The sequence below is a fragment of the Manihot esculenta genome, chromosome 9 (assembly GCF_001659605.2).
Source record: "Manihot esculenta cultivar AM560-2 chromosome 9, M.esculenta_v8, whole genome shotgun sequence".
Lineage (NCBI taxonomy): Eukaryota > Viridiplantae > Streptophyta > Magnoliopsida > Malpighiales > Euphorbiaceae > Manihot > Manihot esculenta.
This window is the reverse complement of record NC_035169.2, coordinates 22,906,341-22,924,780: the sequence shown is the minus strand read 5'-3', so window position 1 is coordinate 22,924,780 and position 18,440 is coordinate 22,906,341. Positions and strand designations below refer to the sequence as shown.

Here is an 18,440-nt window from a genome sequence, read left to right as displayed (position 1 = left end):
ACATGTCCACTCGGATAGGATGTTAGTCCTGTCTTTTGATGTTATGATATGCCATGAATATGCATGTGTATTATTGACATGTGCTGTTATATGCTGATGTGCTATATTGTGTGTTTTGTTCTCAGAAAGTTAAGATGCGAGGAGCTCGTCGATCAGTTCGATTGACTAGAGATCCACCAGAAAGTGAGAGAGTAGATGCTCAACCTCCTGTTTTGCCAAGGGCAAGATCTCAGAGATCAAGCAGGGAGGGTATGTCAATGGACCCTAGAAGGTCTTTAGACGAGAGCAGAAGAGGCGTTGTTAGGGGAGGAAGATCGGAGGAAGTGAGAGAAGCTATGGAGGTAGAACAGGCAATGGATGAAAGCATGGGTATTGGTAGGTCTGATGAGGGTATGGGAGAGTTTCAGGGAGGCACTCAGGCCTCGGGGTTTGGTTATCCATTCTCTTTTCAGGACCCAGATTATTCAATGGGAGATGTGTCGGAGTACTCCAGTTACATCCCATATTCTCCTTACATGCCATACATACCTCATTATGATCCACCATATCCCATGTATCCACCCTCACCTGTGCATCAAAGTACAGCGTATCCAGAACAAGATGAACCAGTACCTCCACCACAACCAGAACCAGTAATTCAGATACCTCGACCTCATTTACCCGAGAGAAGAAGGGTGAAAATGACAGAGTACCTGAAATTGGATGCTCCTAAGTTTAACCCAGGAGATGATCCATTTGACTACCTCAGATCAGTCAGGATGATAACCAGTGAGTTGGGAGCAGATGATTGTAGAGCCATTGAAATGGCAGGGTTCACACTTAAATGCAAGAAAGCTCAGGAATGGTTTAAAAACTATGTGGAACCCAGGATGGACAGTATGTCATGGGGAGAGTTCGCCAATGAATTTGCAGGGTGGGCTTTTCCTGACAGTTCTAGGGAGATGAAAGTAGTGGAATTTGAGCAGTTGAGACAGACAGATGAAATGAGTGTTGATGAATTTACAGACAAGTTCCTGGATTTGCTTCAGTATGTGGGTCAAGCCTATGATACTGATCAGAAGAAGGCAAGGAGATATACTATGAGACTTCATCCCAGGTATTCTTCCTTGATTCTTCCAGCAGAAAAGGAGAGTTTCCACTCTATAGTGGATGCAGCCAGGAAAATGGAGGCAAGTTCCAATATTCAGAAACAATCAAGAGCACAGGCTTCGAGTTCTAAGGCCCCTAGTACAGGTACGTCAGGCAGTAAGAGATGGGACAAGGCAAAAGGAGCAAAGAAAAAGTTCTGGGGTAAAGTTAAGTCTGGTCTGGGATTTGGTAGTGGCTCAAGCTCTGGCACAGCTAATCCAGTATGTTAGAGATGTGGAAGACCACATAGGGGAGCTTGTCAGTTGGGATCTACAGCTTGTTATAGATGTGGACAGGAAGGGCATATTGCTCGGTATTGTCCTCAGATGACTTTTATGGCACCATCTCAGCAGATGAGTTCAGGCAGTGTAGTACAGCCAGCAGCTCCAGTCATGCCTCAGAGTAGTGGCAGAGGTAGAGGGAGAGGGGCAGCCTCTACTTCAGCAGCAGGTTCCCGAGGTGGAAATTCGGTAGCCCCAGCACGGATTTTCACTGTGACTCAGGAGGAGGCTAACACGTCAAACACAGTGGTGTCAGGTAATCTCATCATTGGGTGTTCTGATGTGTATGCTTTGATGGACCCCGGTGCTTCTCATTCCTTTATTGCTTCGAGAGCCGTAGAGAGATTGGGTTTGATCATTTCTGAGTTAGAGTATCCTCTCTGGGTCAGTGGACCTAAGTGTGACCCATCAGTGGCAGTGTCAGTCTGTCGTTTCAGTCCAGTGTTCATAGAGGGTAGATGCCTTCCAGCTGACCTTGTGGTTCTAGACTTGACTGATTTTGATGTCATTCTAGGGATGGATTGGCTGTCTACATATGGTGCTAACTTGGACTGTAGAAATAAGGTAGTTAGTCTCAGAGACCAGGATGGGTCAGAGTGTGTCTTCAGAGGAGACAAGAGAGGTACACCCAGAGGTTTGATTTCAGCCCTTCAGGCTCGTCGTTTGCTTAGAAGGGGTTGTCAGGGGTTTCTAGCTCATGTGAGAGAGCTAGACAGTCAGGTTAGAGAGCCAGCTTCGATACCAGTAGTCCAAGAGTTTCCAGACGTTTTCCCAGACGAACTTCCAGGACTACCACCTGATAGGGAGATAGAGTTTGAAATTGAATTGTTGCCTGGTACTAGATCTATCTCTATTCCTCCCTATAGGATGGCGCCAGCAGAGTTAAAAGAATTGAAGGAGCAGTTGCAGGACTTGGTAGATAAGGGTTTCATCCGCCCTAGTACCTCACCTTGGGGTGCTCCAGTGCTTTTTGTCAAGAAGAAGGATGGATCCCTCAGACTTTGTATCGACTACAGACAGTTGAACAAGGTCACTATCAAGAATAGGTATCCCTTACCTCGGATTGATGATCTATTTGACCAGCTAGCTGGAGCAGGTTGTTTCTCGAAAATAGATCTGAGATCTGGATATCATCAGATGAGAGTCAGAGAGACAGATGTGCCTAAGACAGCTTTCAGGACCAGATATGGGCATTATGAGTTCTTAGTAATGCCGTTTGGGTTGACTAACGCCCCTGCAGCATTCATGGATCTCATGAATAGAGTTTTCAGTGAGTATCTGGATCACTTTGTTATTGTTTTCATTGATGATATCTTAGTGTATTCCAGAAATGCAGAGGAGCATGCCCAGCATCTGAGAATAGTTCTGCAGACACTGAGAGAGCGTGGATTATATGCCAAGTTCTCAAAGTGTGAATTTTGGTTAAGGAGCATTTCCTTCTTGGGACATGTAGTATCAGCAGAAGGGATTGAGGTAGACCCCAAGAAGATAGAGGCTGTAACTAACTGGCCCAGACCCACTACAGTAACAGAGATTAAAAGCTTTTTGGGACTGGCAGGTTATTACAGGAGGTTCGTTCAGGACTTCTCGAAAATAGCTGCTCCTATGACCAAATTGACTCAGAAGAACCAGAAGTTTGTCTGGTCAGACCAGTGTGAAGAGAGCTTTGAGAAGCTCAAGAGGAGATTGACCACAGCACCAGTGTTAGCTCTGCCTGTTAGTAATACAGATTTCACAGTGTTCTGTGATGCGTCTCGAGTGGGATTGGGTTGTGTTTTGATGCAGAGAGACAGGGTGATTGCTTATGCTTCTAGACAGTTGAAGAAGCACGAGTTGAATTACCCCACCCATGACCTAGAGATGGCAGCAGTTATCTTTGCACTCAAGATGTGGAGGCATTACCTCTACGGGGTAAAATGCGAGATCTTCACTGATCATAAGAGTTTACAGTACATCCTGAGTCAGAGAGAGCTGAATTTGAGACAGAGAAGATGGGTAGAATTGCTCAGTGACTATGATTGTAAGATCCACTATCATCCGGGTAAGGCAAATGTGGTGGCAGACGCCTTAAGCCGGAAGTCATTAGGCAGTCTATCCCAGATAGCAGCAGAGCGGAGACCAGTGGTGATGGAGCTTTATAAGCTCATTGATGAAGGGTTACAGTTAGAGTTGTCTGATACAGGTGCGTTGATAGCACAGATGAGAGTGACACCTGTGTTTCTTGAGCAGATAGCTCAGAAACAGCATGAAGACCCTGAGTTGGACAAAATTGCCAAGACTGTTCAGTCAGGCAATAATGCAGAGTTCAGATTTGATAGTCAAGGGATCCTTCGTTATGGGAGTCGACTTTGTGTACCAGATGATAGTAATCTGAGGGAAGACATTATGAGGGAAGCTCATAATGCAAGGTATAGTATTCACCCAGGAGCCACCAAGATGTGTCGAGATCTGAAGAGGGTATATTGGTGGCCAGCTATGAAGAAAGAAGTGGCGCAGTTTGTGATAGCTTGTGAGGTTTGCCAGAGGGTGAAACTTGAACATCAGAAGCCGGCTGGAATGCTTAACCCATTACCGATTCCAGAATGGAAATGGGAGAACATAGCCATGGATTTTGTAGTGGGTTTACCAGTAGCGTCCAACAGGATAGACTCGATATGGGTGATTGTGGACAGACTCACGAAATCTGCTCATTTTCTTCCAGTACGGAGTAACTATTCTGTGGATAAGCTGGCACAGGTCTATCTGGATGAGATAGTGAGATTACATGGAGTTCCAGTGTCTATAGTTTCAGACAGAGGACCTCAGTTTACCTCCCATTTTTGGCGGAGTCTGCAAAGTGCGATGGGCACGAGATTGGATTTTAGTACTGCTTTCCACCCACAGACTGATGGACAGTCAGAAAGGACCATCCAGACCATAGAGGATATGCTTCGCCTATGTGTGTTAGACTTTGGCGGTTCTTGGAGGCAGCATCTACCTTTGGTGGAGTTTGCCTACAATAACAGTCATCATGCTAGCATTGGGATGGCTCCTTATGAAGCTTTGTATGGGAGGAAGTGCAGATCCCCTGTTTACTGGGAAGAGGTAGGAGAGAAGGCTATTGCAGGGCCAGAGTTGGTAGAGATTACCAGTAGAACAGTGCCTGTCATCAGAGAGAGGATTAGAATAGCTCAGAGTAGACAGAAAAGCTATGCAGACATTCGTAGGAAACAAATAGAGTTTCAAGAAGGTGAGTGGGTATTGCTGAAGGTGTCTCCAATGAAAGGAGTGGTTCGTTTTGGAAAGAAAGGTAAGTTAGCTCCACGGTACATTGGACCCTTTGAGATTTTACAGAGGATCGGAACTGTGTCGTATAAGCTGGATTTACCTACTTCCATGGAGAGAATTCACCCGGTATTTCATGTTTCTATGCTACGGAAATTCATGTCAGATCCGAGTAAGGTTCTTAGTGAGCCTGATATAGAGGTCCTTGGAGATCTCTCATATATAGAGCAACCAGTACGGATTCTTGACACACAGATCAAACAGCTAAGGAACAAAGAAATTCCGATGGTGAAGGTTTTGTGGAAGCACCATAGTTTAGAAGAGTGTACCTGGGAGACGCGAGAGTCTATGCTTCAGCAGTATCCATATCTGTTTTGAGGTTAGTTTCCTCCTTTTTGTTTATTGTTTTAGAAACATCCGAGGACGAATGTTCTTAAGGGGGGGAGAATGTAATACCCGGCATGTTCAGACATCGAAATTCCTACCGTCCGATGGAATCTAGGATGTCAAAGCATCCCTGAAGGGTAGAGTGAAGGTTTTCTAAAATGTTTTTACATGTTTTAAGCTTTTGTTTTAGAAAAGAAATGAGTTTTGAAGAGAAAAGGCTAAGGAAGTCTTTGCCACTTTCGGCCCCCGAAAGTTGAAGTTCGGCCGCCGAAAGTACCCCATGTTCGGCCCCCTAAACTCTAATGTTCGGCCTCCGAAGGTGGTGAGGTGTTGCATGTAGCTTTAGCCACCAAATGTTAAGCGGTGGTTCTTTGTTAAAGGTGCTTTTGGCCGAGAAAGGAGGTGCTTAAGCTTTCCTTTGGGTCAGAGACATGTTCATGCTTCCCCTTAGTGACTTACCTAGTTTCTCATCAAAGCTTTCAAAGAAAAACAAGTTTAAAGTGAGTTTAAGATAGTTTTGAGAAGTTGTGGAGTTTAAGAACTTGTGAAGCTTGAATCTCCATCTCTTCAAGTTTGGAGTCACACCAGCCTTTGTTCTTCAAGAGGTAAGTGTGAATCCTTAGTTTTTATCATGTTTTACATAAGCTTGATGAAGGAGAAGGGGAGTTATGCATGTGTATGCATAAGTTGTGCATAGTAGGGTGCATAAATCGTTTATGCTATATGTATGCTTGATGTGTGTTGTTGGTTGGAGTTTTAATGTGGTTTAAGACTCCTATATGCATGATTAAGTGTTAGAGCATGTTTGGAGAGGTGGGATGCATGTTTGGAGGGTTAGTGTTTGGATGGCATGGTTGTGCACGAAGCTGAGTTCTGGATGAACTCAGGTTCGGCCGCCGAATGTGGGAGTTCGGCCGCCGAACCTCTTCTGAAGGCAGTTTTGGCTGCCTAAGGTTGCCCCCGAACATTTGGACTTTCGGATCTGTCATGCACTTTCGGCTGCCGAAGGTGCCCCCGAAAGTGCCCTGTCCAGCTTTCCTTTGCATGTTTTCCATGGTTGTTCTAAGGTGTTTTAAGGGGTTTTTGGGGAGATGTTTAGAGATATGTTAGAGTATGTTTGGTCCCTCATTGAAGTCTATCTGTGTAGGCACAGACCAGAGGAACCAGAAAGTTCAGCAGTGAGTACCGCTTCAGGAACCTGCAGAGTCAGTCAGAGTCAGTCAGAGGTGAGTGGAACTACACTTAATTCTTTTAATTACGAAATGTAATGTTTTTAGCATATTTCATTCATCATGAGTATGCATAGGATGATTGCATTAGAAATCACGAATATGTTGCATTGCATAGTTAATTGTTGATGTGGGTGAATGCTGAATGATCCAATAGTCCCAGACAGGAAGTCCAGGACCCCATTCTACGGCCTGGCAGGTATAGAGAGTTCAGGACCCCATTCTACGGCCTGACAGGTTTGTTTTTGTACAGGAAGTACAGGACCCCATGCGATGGCCTTGTAGATTTATTATTTATACAGGAAAAATCCAGGACCTCATCAATGGCCTGGAAATTTAAAATATGTGTGTATGTATGTATGGATGTATGTATGCATTACATGAAGACCAGGACCCCAGTCGACGGCCTGGCACGGATTAGATACTGGGACTATGTGGTGACAGGTTTACCCTAGATGTGAATTGTCTGTGATATGATGCATTCCATAAGATCATGTTTTAATGACAGGTTTTATTGTTCTACTCACTGGGCTATAGAGCTCATCCTTCTCCCTTATTCCCAGTTTTGCAGGTTTCAGTATACAGGTTGTACAAGGGCAAGTCAGAGGTGCATAAAAAAAAAATAAAGAGCTTGTAATAGTTAGAGTGGATATGTAATATTAAAGAGATGTATTAGTTGTGTAAATAGTTAAAGTGTGCTTGACTTAGTTATTCTATTTTATAAGTCTTTTGTATACATGATCAAGTTATATAACTGTTTTACAAACAGGTGAAAAACCAGGCTTAACAGGTATGATTTAACCCATCTAGAGCAAGCTCTAGTCAGGGGTACAGAGTACAAAGTATAGAGATTGTGCATGCACAGGTTAAGCCATAGTTCAGAGAAAGAAAAGTTTTTATTTTCACAGAAAATATATGATCATGTATGAGTTTTTACAGGTACACAGAGAGTATAGCAGGCTTGCTACGGGTTCTGGCGGCCTTATGCCGACCTGAATCCTAGCGCCGGTGACGGTCCATTTCCGGGTCGTTACAGATTTGAAGGAAGGAACTCAAAACCGGTGAGGGATGGTGGAGAGCTCACCTTGGCCGAAAATGGGGAGAAAAGCTCGCCCGTTTTCGGCTAAGGAACCCCTTTATAGGTGGCTGGCCAGGCCACATTCAGGAGCCGAAAGTGCCTCCGCATGCATGCCATGTTCGGCGGCCGAACTTGAGGTTCGGCGGGCGAACCTGGACTTCCCTCACTTATACTTTTGGGGGCCTAAGGCACACCCAAAACGCATGCATGTTCGGCGGCCGAACTTGAGTTTCGGCGGCCGAACCTGAGTTTTCCTCCAAGGTTGTTTTCATGCAAAAACTCGTTTTCTTCTAACTTGAAAACATAAAATACTTTAAAACATTTTATAAAAACATGGTTCTACCCTTCTAGAGGTCTCCGACACCCGAGATTCCACCGGACGGTAGGAATTTCGATACCGGAGTTTAGCCGGGTATTACAATGATGATCTTTGCAGGATTGAAAACCTGAAACTAAAAGAAACAATCTACAGCATTCAGCAAGTTGAGGTCGCACAGACAGAAGACATTCGGCCGCCGAACATAGCTCCCTTTTGGCCGCCGAACCCTACTGCTCCTCAGGAACCAGATTCTATCGCACCACTTTGGGAAGACATTGTGCAGAAAGAAGACGAACTTCGGCCGCCGAACATCTTTCGGCCGCCGAACCCCACTGATTTGCGGACGCCGAATCCATCGCCACAGCTCATTCCGCAAACTGAAGGAATTCGGCCGCCGAATGCAGAACCTTTTCGGCCGCCGAACCTCTCCCAGCAGTCCCCATCGCAAGTAAGTTCCTCCGAACCTCTAGAATCTGAAGAATTCAAGGAAGACCTCCTTGAACAAATCTTCCTTGCTCAGTCTGATGAACCATGGTACGCCGATATGGTAAACTACTTGGCCATAGGTAACTTACCTTCTGACATGCCTAAGCACACTAAATATAAAATAAAAAAAGATGCCAAATACTATGTTTGGGATGAGCCTTATTTGTGGAAACATTGTGTTGACCAAATGATAAGGAGATGCATTCCTGATCAAGAAATAGCCTCTGTACTTACTTTTTGCCATTCATATAGTTGTGGAGGACACTTTGGTCCAAGAAAAACTGCTCATAAGATACTTGAAAGTGGCCTATTTTGGCCCACAATGTTTCGAGATGCTTTTTTGTTTTGCAGGTCATGTACTAGGTGTCAACAGACTGGAAATTTGAGCAAAAGAAATCAAATGCCACAAAACCCCATCATGGTCTGTGAGGTATTTGATGTTTGGGGCATAGACTTCATGGGACCATTCCCACCATCCTTTGGGTACACTTATATCATCCTTGCAGTGGATTACGTATCCAACTGGGTGGAGGCCAGAGCAACAAAGACTGATGATGCCAAGGCAGTGATAGACTTTGTGAAGACCAACATCTTCGCCCGACATGGAGTACCAAAAGCAATCATCAGTGATAGAGGGAGACATTTTTGCAATAGGGTAGTGGAAAGCCTTCTCAGAAAACACAATGTGATCCATAGAACATCCACAGCCTACCACCCTCAGACGAATGGACAAGCTGAAGTGTCCAACAGAGAAATCAAAGCTATCCTTGAAAAGACAGTTTCTCCCAACCGAAAGGATTGGAGCTTAAGACTAGAGGATGCCTTATGGGCCTACAGAACAGCCTACAAGACCCCCATAGGTATGTCTCCTTATAGACTTGTCTATGGGAAAGCTTGTCACCTTCCAGTTGAGCTTGAGCACAAGGCATATTGGGCTGTAAAGAATTGCAACATGGACCTCAAAGAAGCCGGACACCATCGCAAGCTGCAACTGCAAGAGCTTGAGGAAATAACACGAGATGCATATGAGAACTCTTAGAACTACAAAACAAAGACCAAAACCTCCCATGACAATCATCTTTCAAGAAAACAATTTGAGGTTGGTGATAAAGTCTTACTCTTTGACTCTCATCTGAAACTGTTCCCAGGAAAGCTGCGGTCTAGGTGGATTGCACCATTCATTGTAGAACATGCATACCCACATAGACCTGTAGACATCCGAAGCATAGAAACTAGAAAAATCTTCAAGGTGAATGGACATCGTCTTAAACCATACTTTGAAGGGTTCGCAGTACAAGTAGTGGAAGAAATTCAACTACAACATCCTTCTGCCTAGAGGATCATGCCATGCACACCACACCCCAGGGGAGTATTCAGATTCCTTTGTGCTCTCCTCTTCTCTCTTCTTTTACATTGAGGACAATGCATAATTTAAGTGTGGGGGTGCATATAGCTTCTTCCTTCTTCTTCTCCCTTTTCTTTTTCTTTTCTTCTTCTCCTTCTCTTCTACGATTTCTCATGCTTTCAGATTGCAAAATTTTTTCTTTTTCCTTCCAGTTTTAAATTTCTTTTAAATTAGCCACAGTTGAATTTTAATTTGTTTTTGCTTTCAATAAAACACACACAACCACAACCTTCTTCTTCTTTTTGTTTTGCTCTACTCAAACTGATGAACTATGTTGAATGAGTTTCTCTTTCCATGACCCCATTGATGTGATAACTCTTTAAACTTATGTTGATCAATTGCAGTGAGTTGTATTCATGTTTGAGAATTGCCTTTTGAATTGAATCTTTGAGTTTGCCATGGTAAAAAATGTATTGATGACCCTCAATTGATTGAGAATAAATTAAAGTTGTGTGAATTAACTTAATGTGGCTTGATTTAGCAATTGGTGTTGATTTGCCCAAATCATTGAGAGAAAGAATATTCAGAAAAGGCAAAGCCCTCAAAAGCACAAAACAAGAAAATATTTCAATGGTCAAAAAGACTATGAAAAGAGCTAGTAGCCACTTGGAAAGGTGATCGACTGAGTAACTGGGGGTGGGTATCACAAATATGTACCTTCACGTCAAAAGGTTGGTGATCTTTCCAAGCAAGATCTAAAGTGCAAAAGCCTGAATAAAGTACTTCAAGGTAAGGGCAAGTCAATCCAAAAGCTAGAAAAAGTCTTAACAAATTAATGTGCATGTCTCTCTTGAGGAAAATAAATCCTAACCATGGTAAGCAAAGGGAATCAAGGAAAAGAGGTGAGTAAACTTCATGCATATATTCTTCACTGCAATGCTTCAAAATAAGTGTCTTGAGTATGAGCTTAAGTGGAAATAAGGATCTAGAGTAAGAAAGCTTATTTGACTATGTTTGTTTGCTTGAGGACAAGCAAAAGCTTAAGTGTGGGGGTATTTAATAGAGCATATTTTAGTCCATATTTTCATGATCTTATTGATGTTTATTTGCACCTATTCTATCTAATTTTATGGTTTTAATCATGTTTTGTAAATAGTAGGTGTGAAGAAACAATATGAAGAAAATGCTCTTAAAAGTGCCAAAGAATGCCAAAAAACAGCCACTTTCGGAAGCACCTTCGGAAGCACTTTCGGAAGCCGAAAGTCACCCACCTTCGGAAGCACTTTCGAAGCAGTTTCGGAAGCCGAAAGTCACCCACTTTCGGGGGCACTTTCGGCGGCCTAAAGTCAAGTCCAGAGGCGAAAGTCACCCACCTTCAGGGGCACCGTTGGCCGCCGAACCTTGTGTCCAGAGCCGAAAGTCCAGCCTCCGAAACTCACTTTAGGCAGCCGAAAATGCACTCCAATGCACACTTTCCTTATTCAAGAAGCCATATCCCAAGTTGCCATATTTGAGGAGCCAAACAAGGGAAGTATCTTGAGATCCAAATCTTCAAGATTCACATTCAAATATTGGATTTCAAGATCAAGCTTATTAAGGAAGCCAAATCCAAAGATCACATGTTTCCTACTTAGTATCATGCACATTCAAAATTCAAAAGGAGTCTCCACCTTCCTTATTAGTGCATGGGCAGCCTCTTAACTCTTAAGGAAACATCTTGAAGACCTAGGACAGCAATTAAAAAGACCAAAGAGCCCCCACTTGCCTTCCATCACATGTGACTCGTTTTTGCCTTCACTCATGCACAAACAAGGCACATGCAACACCAAGGGCACTTTGGACAGCCTCTAAAAGTCTCCTAGACTTCCATGAAACCCTAGGCAGCCTCTCAAGACTTATTTAAAGGCTTCAAGAAGACAAGAAAGGTAGATTTTTCATCCACCAAACTCTTCCAAGGTTCGGCAGCCACATTCCAAGGCTTTCCACCACTTTTGTTCATCTTCTTCCTTCTTTTCTTTAATTTTCTATTTTGGTTCAGCCATGAGTGGCTGAAACCTTCTTTCTAGTTGAAGTTTGGTTGAAACTAAGGTTGTTTAAAGGGTTGTGAGATCTGAACAGAAACTTTTGTCTTTGATTTTATTCAATATTCATGCAATTGTGCTTAATTCCAAGATTGCTTTGTTGTTTTGATCAAATTGGCCACTTGATTCTTGATTGCAAAGTTAATTGTGTAATACCCGGCTAGACTTCGGTATCGGAATCCCTACCGTCCGGTGGGATCTCGGATGTCGGAAACGTCTAGAAGGGTAAAAGCATGTTTTCATAAATTGTTTTAATGTGTTTTATGATTTTAAGTAAAGAGGAAATTGAGTTTTGAATGAAAATAGTCTTGGAGGAAAAACTCAGGTTCGGCCGCCGAACATGCATGCACTTCGGGAGTGCTTTATGTTCGGCCGCCGAACATGGCATGCATGCGGAGGCACATTCGGCTCCCGAATGTGGCCTGGCCAGCCATCTATAAAGGGGTCCCTTAGCCGAAATGGGCGAGCTTTTCTCCCCATTTTCGGCCAAGGTGAGCTCTCCACCGTCCCTCACCAATTTTTGAGTTCTTCCTTCAGATCTTTCAAGATTTTCATGAGTTTTCACTTTATTTTGAAGATTTTGAGCATTTGAGCAAGTTTTGAAGCTTGGAAGACACAGGAGCTCTTTTCCTTTGGTTTCCAAGTTTAGGTCGTCTTTCTCTCGATCTTCAAAAGGTAAGAGCCGATCTTGAGCTCATTGCCTGTTTCAAACAAGTTTTAAGTTGATCTATGGGGTAGAAATGCATGTTTAGGTTTTGGTTGGTTTTATGGGTTATGTTAAGTCTTTGAGCAATGTATGATGTTTGTGGTTGCTTGATGTGTTGTAGTTGGGGTTTATGATAGTTGAAGCCCCTAGGAGCTTGTATGCTTGAGTATGCATATTGTAGATCAGGTTTATGCATGTTTGAAAGGAATGGGAGGCTATTGTGCATGAAGAGCCGAGTTTCTGCCCTTTTGGCAGAAACCAGGTTCGGCAGCCGAAGGACTTTCGGCCGCCGAACTTGCCTGGGAGGCAAGCCTTTCGGCTGCCGAACCCTGCCCCCGAAAGAGGACTTTCGTCTCTGAAGGGCAGTTTCGGCGGCCGAAAGTGCCGCCGAACATGCATGACTTTCGTCTTTGTCTGTGAGTTTCGGCCGCCGAAGGTGCTGCCGAACCTGCCTTACTTTCGGCTCTGGAGGGACTTTCAGCCGCCGAACCTGCCGCCGAAAGTGCCCTGTTCAGCCTTCCTTTTCATGTTTTCCATGGATGTTTTGAGGTGTTTTTAGGGGGTTTTTGGGGAGTATTTTAAAGTCATGTTCATGTATGTTTGGTCCCTCATTTGAGTCCACCTGTGTAGGTTCGGACCCGAGGAACTGAGGACCCCAGCAGTGAGTTCAGCTACTTCTGTGTCTGTCAGAGCTAGCCAGAGGCGAGTGGAATAACTCATTACGTTTTAAAGCAAATAATGGACATTTTAGCATGATTCACGCATCATTAATGCCATGAGATATACTAGGTTGTTTGCATTAGAATTCACGAATATGTTGCATTGCATATTTTGTTGTTGATGTGGATGAACGTTGGATGATCCATAGCCCTCGACCTATGATGTGACGATATGATATGTACGGTATGGAATGAAAGACTAGTGGGACCCATTCTACATTCGCTGGCACTATGTAAGAGAAAGACCAGGACCCATTCTACGTTCTGGCACATTGGAATGTTATGTTATGCTATGTAAGAGAAAGACCATGACCCATTCTACGTTCTGGCACTATTGGATATGTAAAGGGCTACTGGTGACAAGTTCATCCTTGCTGTGATATGATTGTGATGTGATGCATTCCATGTTACCATATGTTTTAAATGTTTTATTATTCTTCTCACTGGGCTTTATAGCTCACCTCTCTCCCTTAACCCCCAGGTTTGCAGGTACAGGGTAGACCAGGAGGTCAGCAAGAGTAATGAAGTCTTGGTTATGTAATAGATAGTGTGGACATGAATAATGTTGAGATTTTATGTTTAGTACAGTCATGTATAAGTACAGTATAGAAATGTAATATAATGATGTTCATGGATGTTAGAAGTGTGCTTGACCATAGAATGTTGTTATCCCTTTTAATACATGATCTCAGATATTTTATGATGTTTTTGTAAACCAACTCAACACATGTTGACAGTGCGGTTGTCGAAGCCGGTCAAAAATAACCTTCTTGGTTACCTATAATTTACAACTGTAGATAGTGGTGAAGGATCAAATCCACAGAGAATTGATTACCTATTTATTTTTCTCAATCAAGACCAAGAGAACTAATTGGAAACACAATGGAAAGCAAGTAACTAAAAGCTGAATTAAAGTAAAGTGCAATAAAAGTAAAAAGGGGGGTTTTGAGATTGATTTGTCTAACAACTATTGAAAGCAAATAAAATAGCAAGTAATTAAAATAAAAGAGGAAATCAATATGAGAAAAGTCTAGTTGAAGATATGGATCCACTTTGGTTGTTTTGGTTGATCATTGAAACATGGTTATCTTGATTGAATCAATAGGTTGGTTATGGGGGTAGAAGACGCTTCTCACCACCATGTCTTTCCTTATGAACAAACTGATTAGGGAATGTCCTCTAACCAATTACTAATCAACAAATTACCAAGGAACGTCCTTGGGCCAAAGGCATCAAGACAATTGCCAATTGCATGAAGAACAAGAAAGATCCAAACCCTAGCTACTCAAACGCATGAGATGTTGCTAGATCATACAATTTCTTGGGTTTTTACACCAAGTGTTCTATGGACAGAATATTTCCAGCAATTACGGACTAACAAATATCCCAATCCAACAATCAATTAACTTTGCAATCAAGAATCAAGTGGCCAATTTGATCAAAACAACAAAGCAATCTTGGAATCAAAGCGCAATTGCATGAATATTGAATAAATGAAAAGCAAACACTTTATGTTCAGATCTCACAACCTTTTAAACAACCTTAGTTTCAACCAAACTTCAACTAGAAAGAAGGTTTCAGCCACTCATGGCTGAACCAAAACAGAAAATTAAAGAAAAGAAGAAAGAAGAACCGAAATTGAGGGGAAAAGCCCCTTGGAGTGTGGCTGCCCTTGCTTGGCCGAATTTGGAGAGTTGAATTGTCTCTCTTCTTGTGTTCTTGAGGCCTTTAAATAGGTTTTGAGAGGCTGCCCAAGGTTTGGTAGCAATCCATGAGTCTTTTAGAGGCTGTCCAAAGTGCCTTTGGTCCTATATGTGCCTTCTTTGTGCATGGGTTAAGGCAAAAACGTGGAGCATGTTTTGAATTGCAAGTGGGGGCTCTTTGGTCTTTTAATTACTGCCCAAGATCTTCAAGATGTTGCCTAAAGAGTCAAGAGGCTGCCCATGCACTAATAAGGAAGGTCGAGCCTCCTTTTGAATTTTGAATTTTGAATGTGCATGGCATGAAATGGGAAACATGTGATCTTCAAGATTTGGCTTCTTGAATGAGCTGGATCTTGAAATCCAATATCTGAATATGAATCTTGGAGATTTGAATTTCAAAATACTTTCCTTTTTTGGCTCTTCAATTATGGCAACTTGAGATATGGCTTCTTGAATAAGGAAAAGGCAACTTGCTGATTTGAAATTCGAATTTCAAATGGCTTTGGCTTAATGTTCTTTCCTTCTTTGCCACTTTCCTTATTTAGAACTTTCCATATTTAGCTTGACTTGATTTCAACTTGGCAGGCTTGCTCTCTTTTGCTCCAAATAAGGCAATTTTAGGGGTATTTTCTCCAAAGTGTCCTTTTACACCATTTTCTGCAAAATAATGCCAAGAGCACTAAATTAAGCAGAAATCATGTAAATATTCATCAATAATATTAATATAAAATAGACTAAATTATGCTCTATCAAATACCCCCACACTTAGCCTTTTGCTTGTCCTCAAGCAAATAAACATAGTCAAATAAGTTTTCTTCCTCTAGATCCTTATTACCACTTAAGCTTATACTCTAGACACTTATTTTGAAGCATTGCAGTGAAGAATATATGCATGAAGATTACTTACCCCCTTTCCTTGTTTCCCTTTGCTTACCATGGCTAGGATTTGTTTTCCTCAAGAGAGACATGCACATTAATTTATTAAGACTTTTTCTAGCTTTTGGATTGACTTGCCCTTACCTTGAAGTACTTTATTCAGGCTTTTGCACTTTAGATTTTGCTTGGAAAGGTCGCCAACCTATTTTTGATGTCATGGTTTATATTTTTCAGTTGGTCACCTATCCAAGTGGCTACTAGCCTTGTTCATAGTCTTTTGACCATTGGAACAATTTTTGAATTTGTGCTTTTGAGGTCTTTGCCTTTGCTGAATTTTCTTTCTCTCAATGATTTGGGCAAATCAACACCAATTGCTAAATCAAGTCACATTAGGTTCATTTACACAATTTTAATTTATTCTCAATCAATTGAGGGTCATCAATATATTTTTCACCATGGCAAACTCAAAGATTCAATTCAAAAGGTAATTCTCAAACATGAATACAACTCACTGCAATTGATTCAACATAAGTTTAAAGAGTTATCATATCAATGGGGTCATGGAAAGAAAAACTCATTCAACATAGTTTATCAGTTTGAGTAGAGCAAAACAAAAAGAAGAAGAAGGTTGTGGTTGTGTGTATTTTATTGAAAGCAAAAACAAAAAATGAAAAATTTTCACCTAATGCAAGCAAACTAGAGATTAAAGCAAAAGTAAACTTAAAAGTAAAAATTCAGAGATATGCACCCCCACACTTAAATCATGCATTGTCCTCAATGTAAAAGAAAAGAAGAGAACAAAGGAATCTAAATACTCCCCTGGGGTGTGGTGTGCATGGCATGATCACTATTCAGATCGAGAAAGTGGAATTTCTTACACTACTTGCACTGCAAATCCTTCATAATGTGGTTTCAATCGATGCCCATTTACTTTGAAGATTTTTCCAGTTTCTATGCTTTTGATGTCTACAGCTCTATGGGGGTAGGCATGTTCCACAATGAATGGTCCAATCCACCTGGATCGTAACTTTCCTGGAAACAATTTTAAACAAGAATCAAAGAGTAAGACTTTATCACCAACCTCAAATTGTTTTCTTGAAAGATGACTGCCATGGGTGGCTTTGGTTTCTGCTTTGTAGTTCCAAGAGTTCTCATATGCGTCTCGTCTTATTTCCTCTAGCTCTTGCAGTTGCAATTTGTGGTGGTGTCCAGCTTCCTTGAGATCCATGTTGCAATTCTTTACAGCCCAATATGCCTTGTGTTCAAGCTCGACTGGAAGGTGACAAGCTTTCCCATAGACCAATCGGTAAGGGGATATACCTATGGGAGTCTTGTAAGCTGTTCGGTAGGCCCATAAAGCATCTTCTAGTCTGGCACTCCAATCTTTTCGGTTAGGGGAGACTGTTTTCTCAAGGATGGCCTTGATTTCTCTATTGGATACTTCAGCTTGCCCATTTGTCTGAGGGTGGTAGGCTGTGGATGTTCTATGGATCACATTGTGTTTCCTGAGGAGGCTTTCCACTACCTTGTTACAAAAATGGGTCCCTCTATCACTGATGATTGCCTTTGGTACTCCATGTCTGGCAAAGATATGGGTCTTCATAAAGTCTACTATGGCCTTGGCATCATCAGTCTTTGTTGCTCTAGCTTCCACCCATTTGGATACATAATCCACTGCAAGGATGATGTAGGTGTATCCAAAGGATGGTGGGAATGGGCCCATGAAGTCTATGCCCCACACATCAAACACCTCATAGACCATGATGGGGTTCTGTGGCATTTGATTTCTTTTGCTCAGATTTCCAGTTTGTTGACACCTAGCACATGATCTGCAAAACATAAAAGCATCTCGAAAAATAGTGGGCCAAAACAGACCACTTTCAAGTATCTTATGAGTAGTTTTTCTAGGACCAAAGTGTCCACCACAACTATATGAGTGACAAAAAATGAGTATTGAAGCTATTTCTTGGTCGGGAATACATCTCCTTATCATTTGGTCAGCACAATGTTTCCACAAATATGGTTCATCCCAAACATAGTATTTGGCATCTTTCTTTATCTTATCTTTGGTGTGCTTTGGCATGTCAGAAGGCAAATTACCTGTGGCTAAGTAGTTTACCATGTCTGCGTACCATGGCTCATCAGATTGGGCAAGGAAGATTTGTTCAAGGTGGTCATTCTTATATTCTTCAGATTCTGAGAGATGTTGCAAAGGTGTCTGCGCAGAGGTGGTTTCAGAAGTCTCCTTCTGTGCAAGACTTGACTGCAAAGGAGATGGCGCAGAACTAGATTCAGAAGCTTCCTTTTGCGCAGGACTTGGCTGAAAGGGAGGCAGAAGAGAGCTAATTTGCATGGGAAGCTGAATGGGCGCGCCTGAGAGGCTTTCAGATGCCTCTTCTTGCGCAGGGGTGGTCTGTACTCCATTCTGAAGTGGTGCAACTGGTTTCTGTACTTCCTGTAATGGTTTGTAGTTCATCTGGTGGATGCTGCAAACTATTTCCTTAAGTTTCGACTCTTTCTGGCTCTCATTCCTGCAAAGATCATCATTTAGTATATCATCTTGATTTACAAAAAAAAAACATTTTCACTCAAACAATCAATGATATCTAAATTATTAACAGGCTCTGTTTGATCAGTTTGTTTGGATAAACAGTTTTCTGGTTGTGCCTCTTCAGTAGCTTGTTCTTGTACTTGCGAACTTTCATCATCTTCCTCATCATCTTGAAACTCTTCCTCTCTTCTCAATATGTTTGCATTTTCCGCGGTGGCAATCCGCTGTTCGAGGTTTTGTAAAGCACTTACCATGGACTCCATCATTTTTTCAAGGTGCTGGGTGGA

At 42.2% G+C, this 18,440-nt stretch overlaps 1 protein-coding gene across 1 annotated transcript; it reads right to left on the bottom strand.

Annotated features, from left to right (window-relative positions):
- Nucleotides 1-17,371: 17,371 nt before the first annotated feature.
- On the bottom strand, nt 17,372-18,203 carry LOC122724684. The gene is made up of 2 exons (XM_043960406.1): nt 17,703-18,203; nt 17,372-17,431 (listed from the first exon to the last, which is right to left on the bottom strand). Exons 1-2 carry the CDS (start codon nt 18,076-18,078, stop codon nt 17,397-17,399), a joined length of 411 nt encoding a protein of 136 aa, XP_043816341.1. The 5' UTR covers nt 18,079-18,203; the 3' UTR covers nt 17,372-17,396.
- Nucleotides 18,204-18,440: the final 237 nt, after the last annotated feature.

Excerpts from the sequence above, each read along its gene's own strand:
- LOC122724684 (XM_043960406.1), bottom strand. The coding sequence starts at position 18,078 with ATGAACTACAAACCATTACAGGAAGTACAGAAACCAGTTGCACCACTT. Across the intron at positions 17,432-17,702 it reads GGTAAACTACTTAGCCACAG|ATCATGTGCTAGGTGTCAAC; the intron begins GTAATTTGCCTT and ends TATGTTTTGCAG.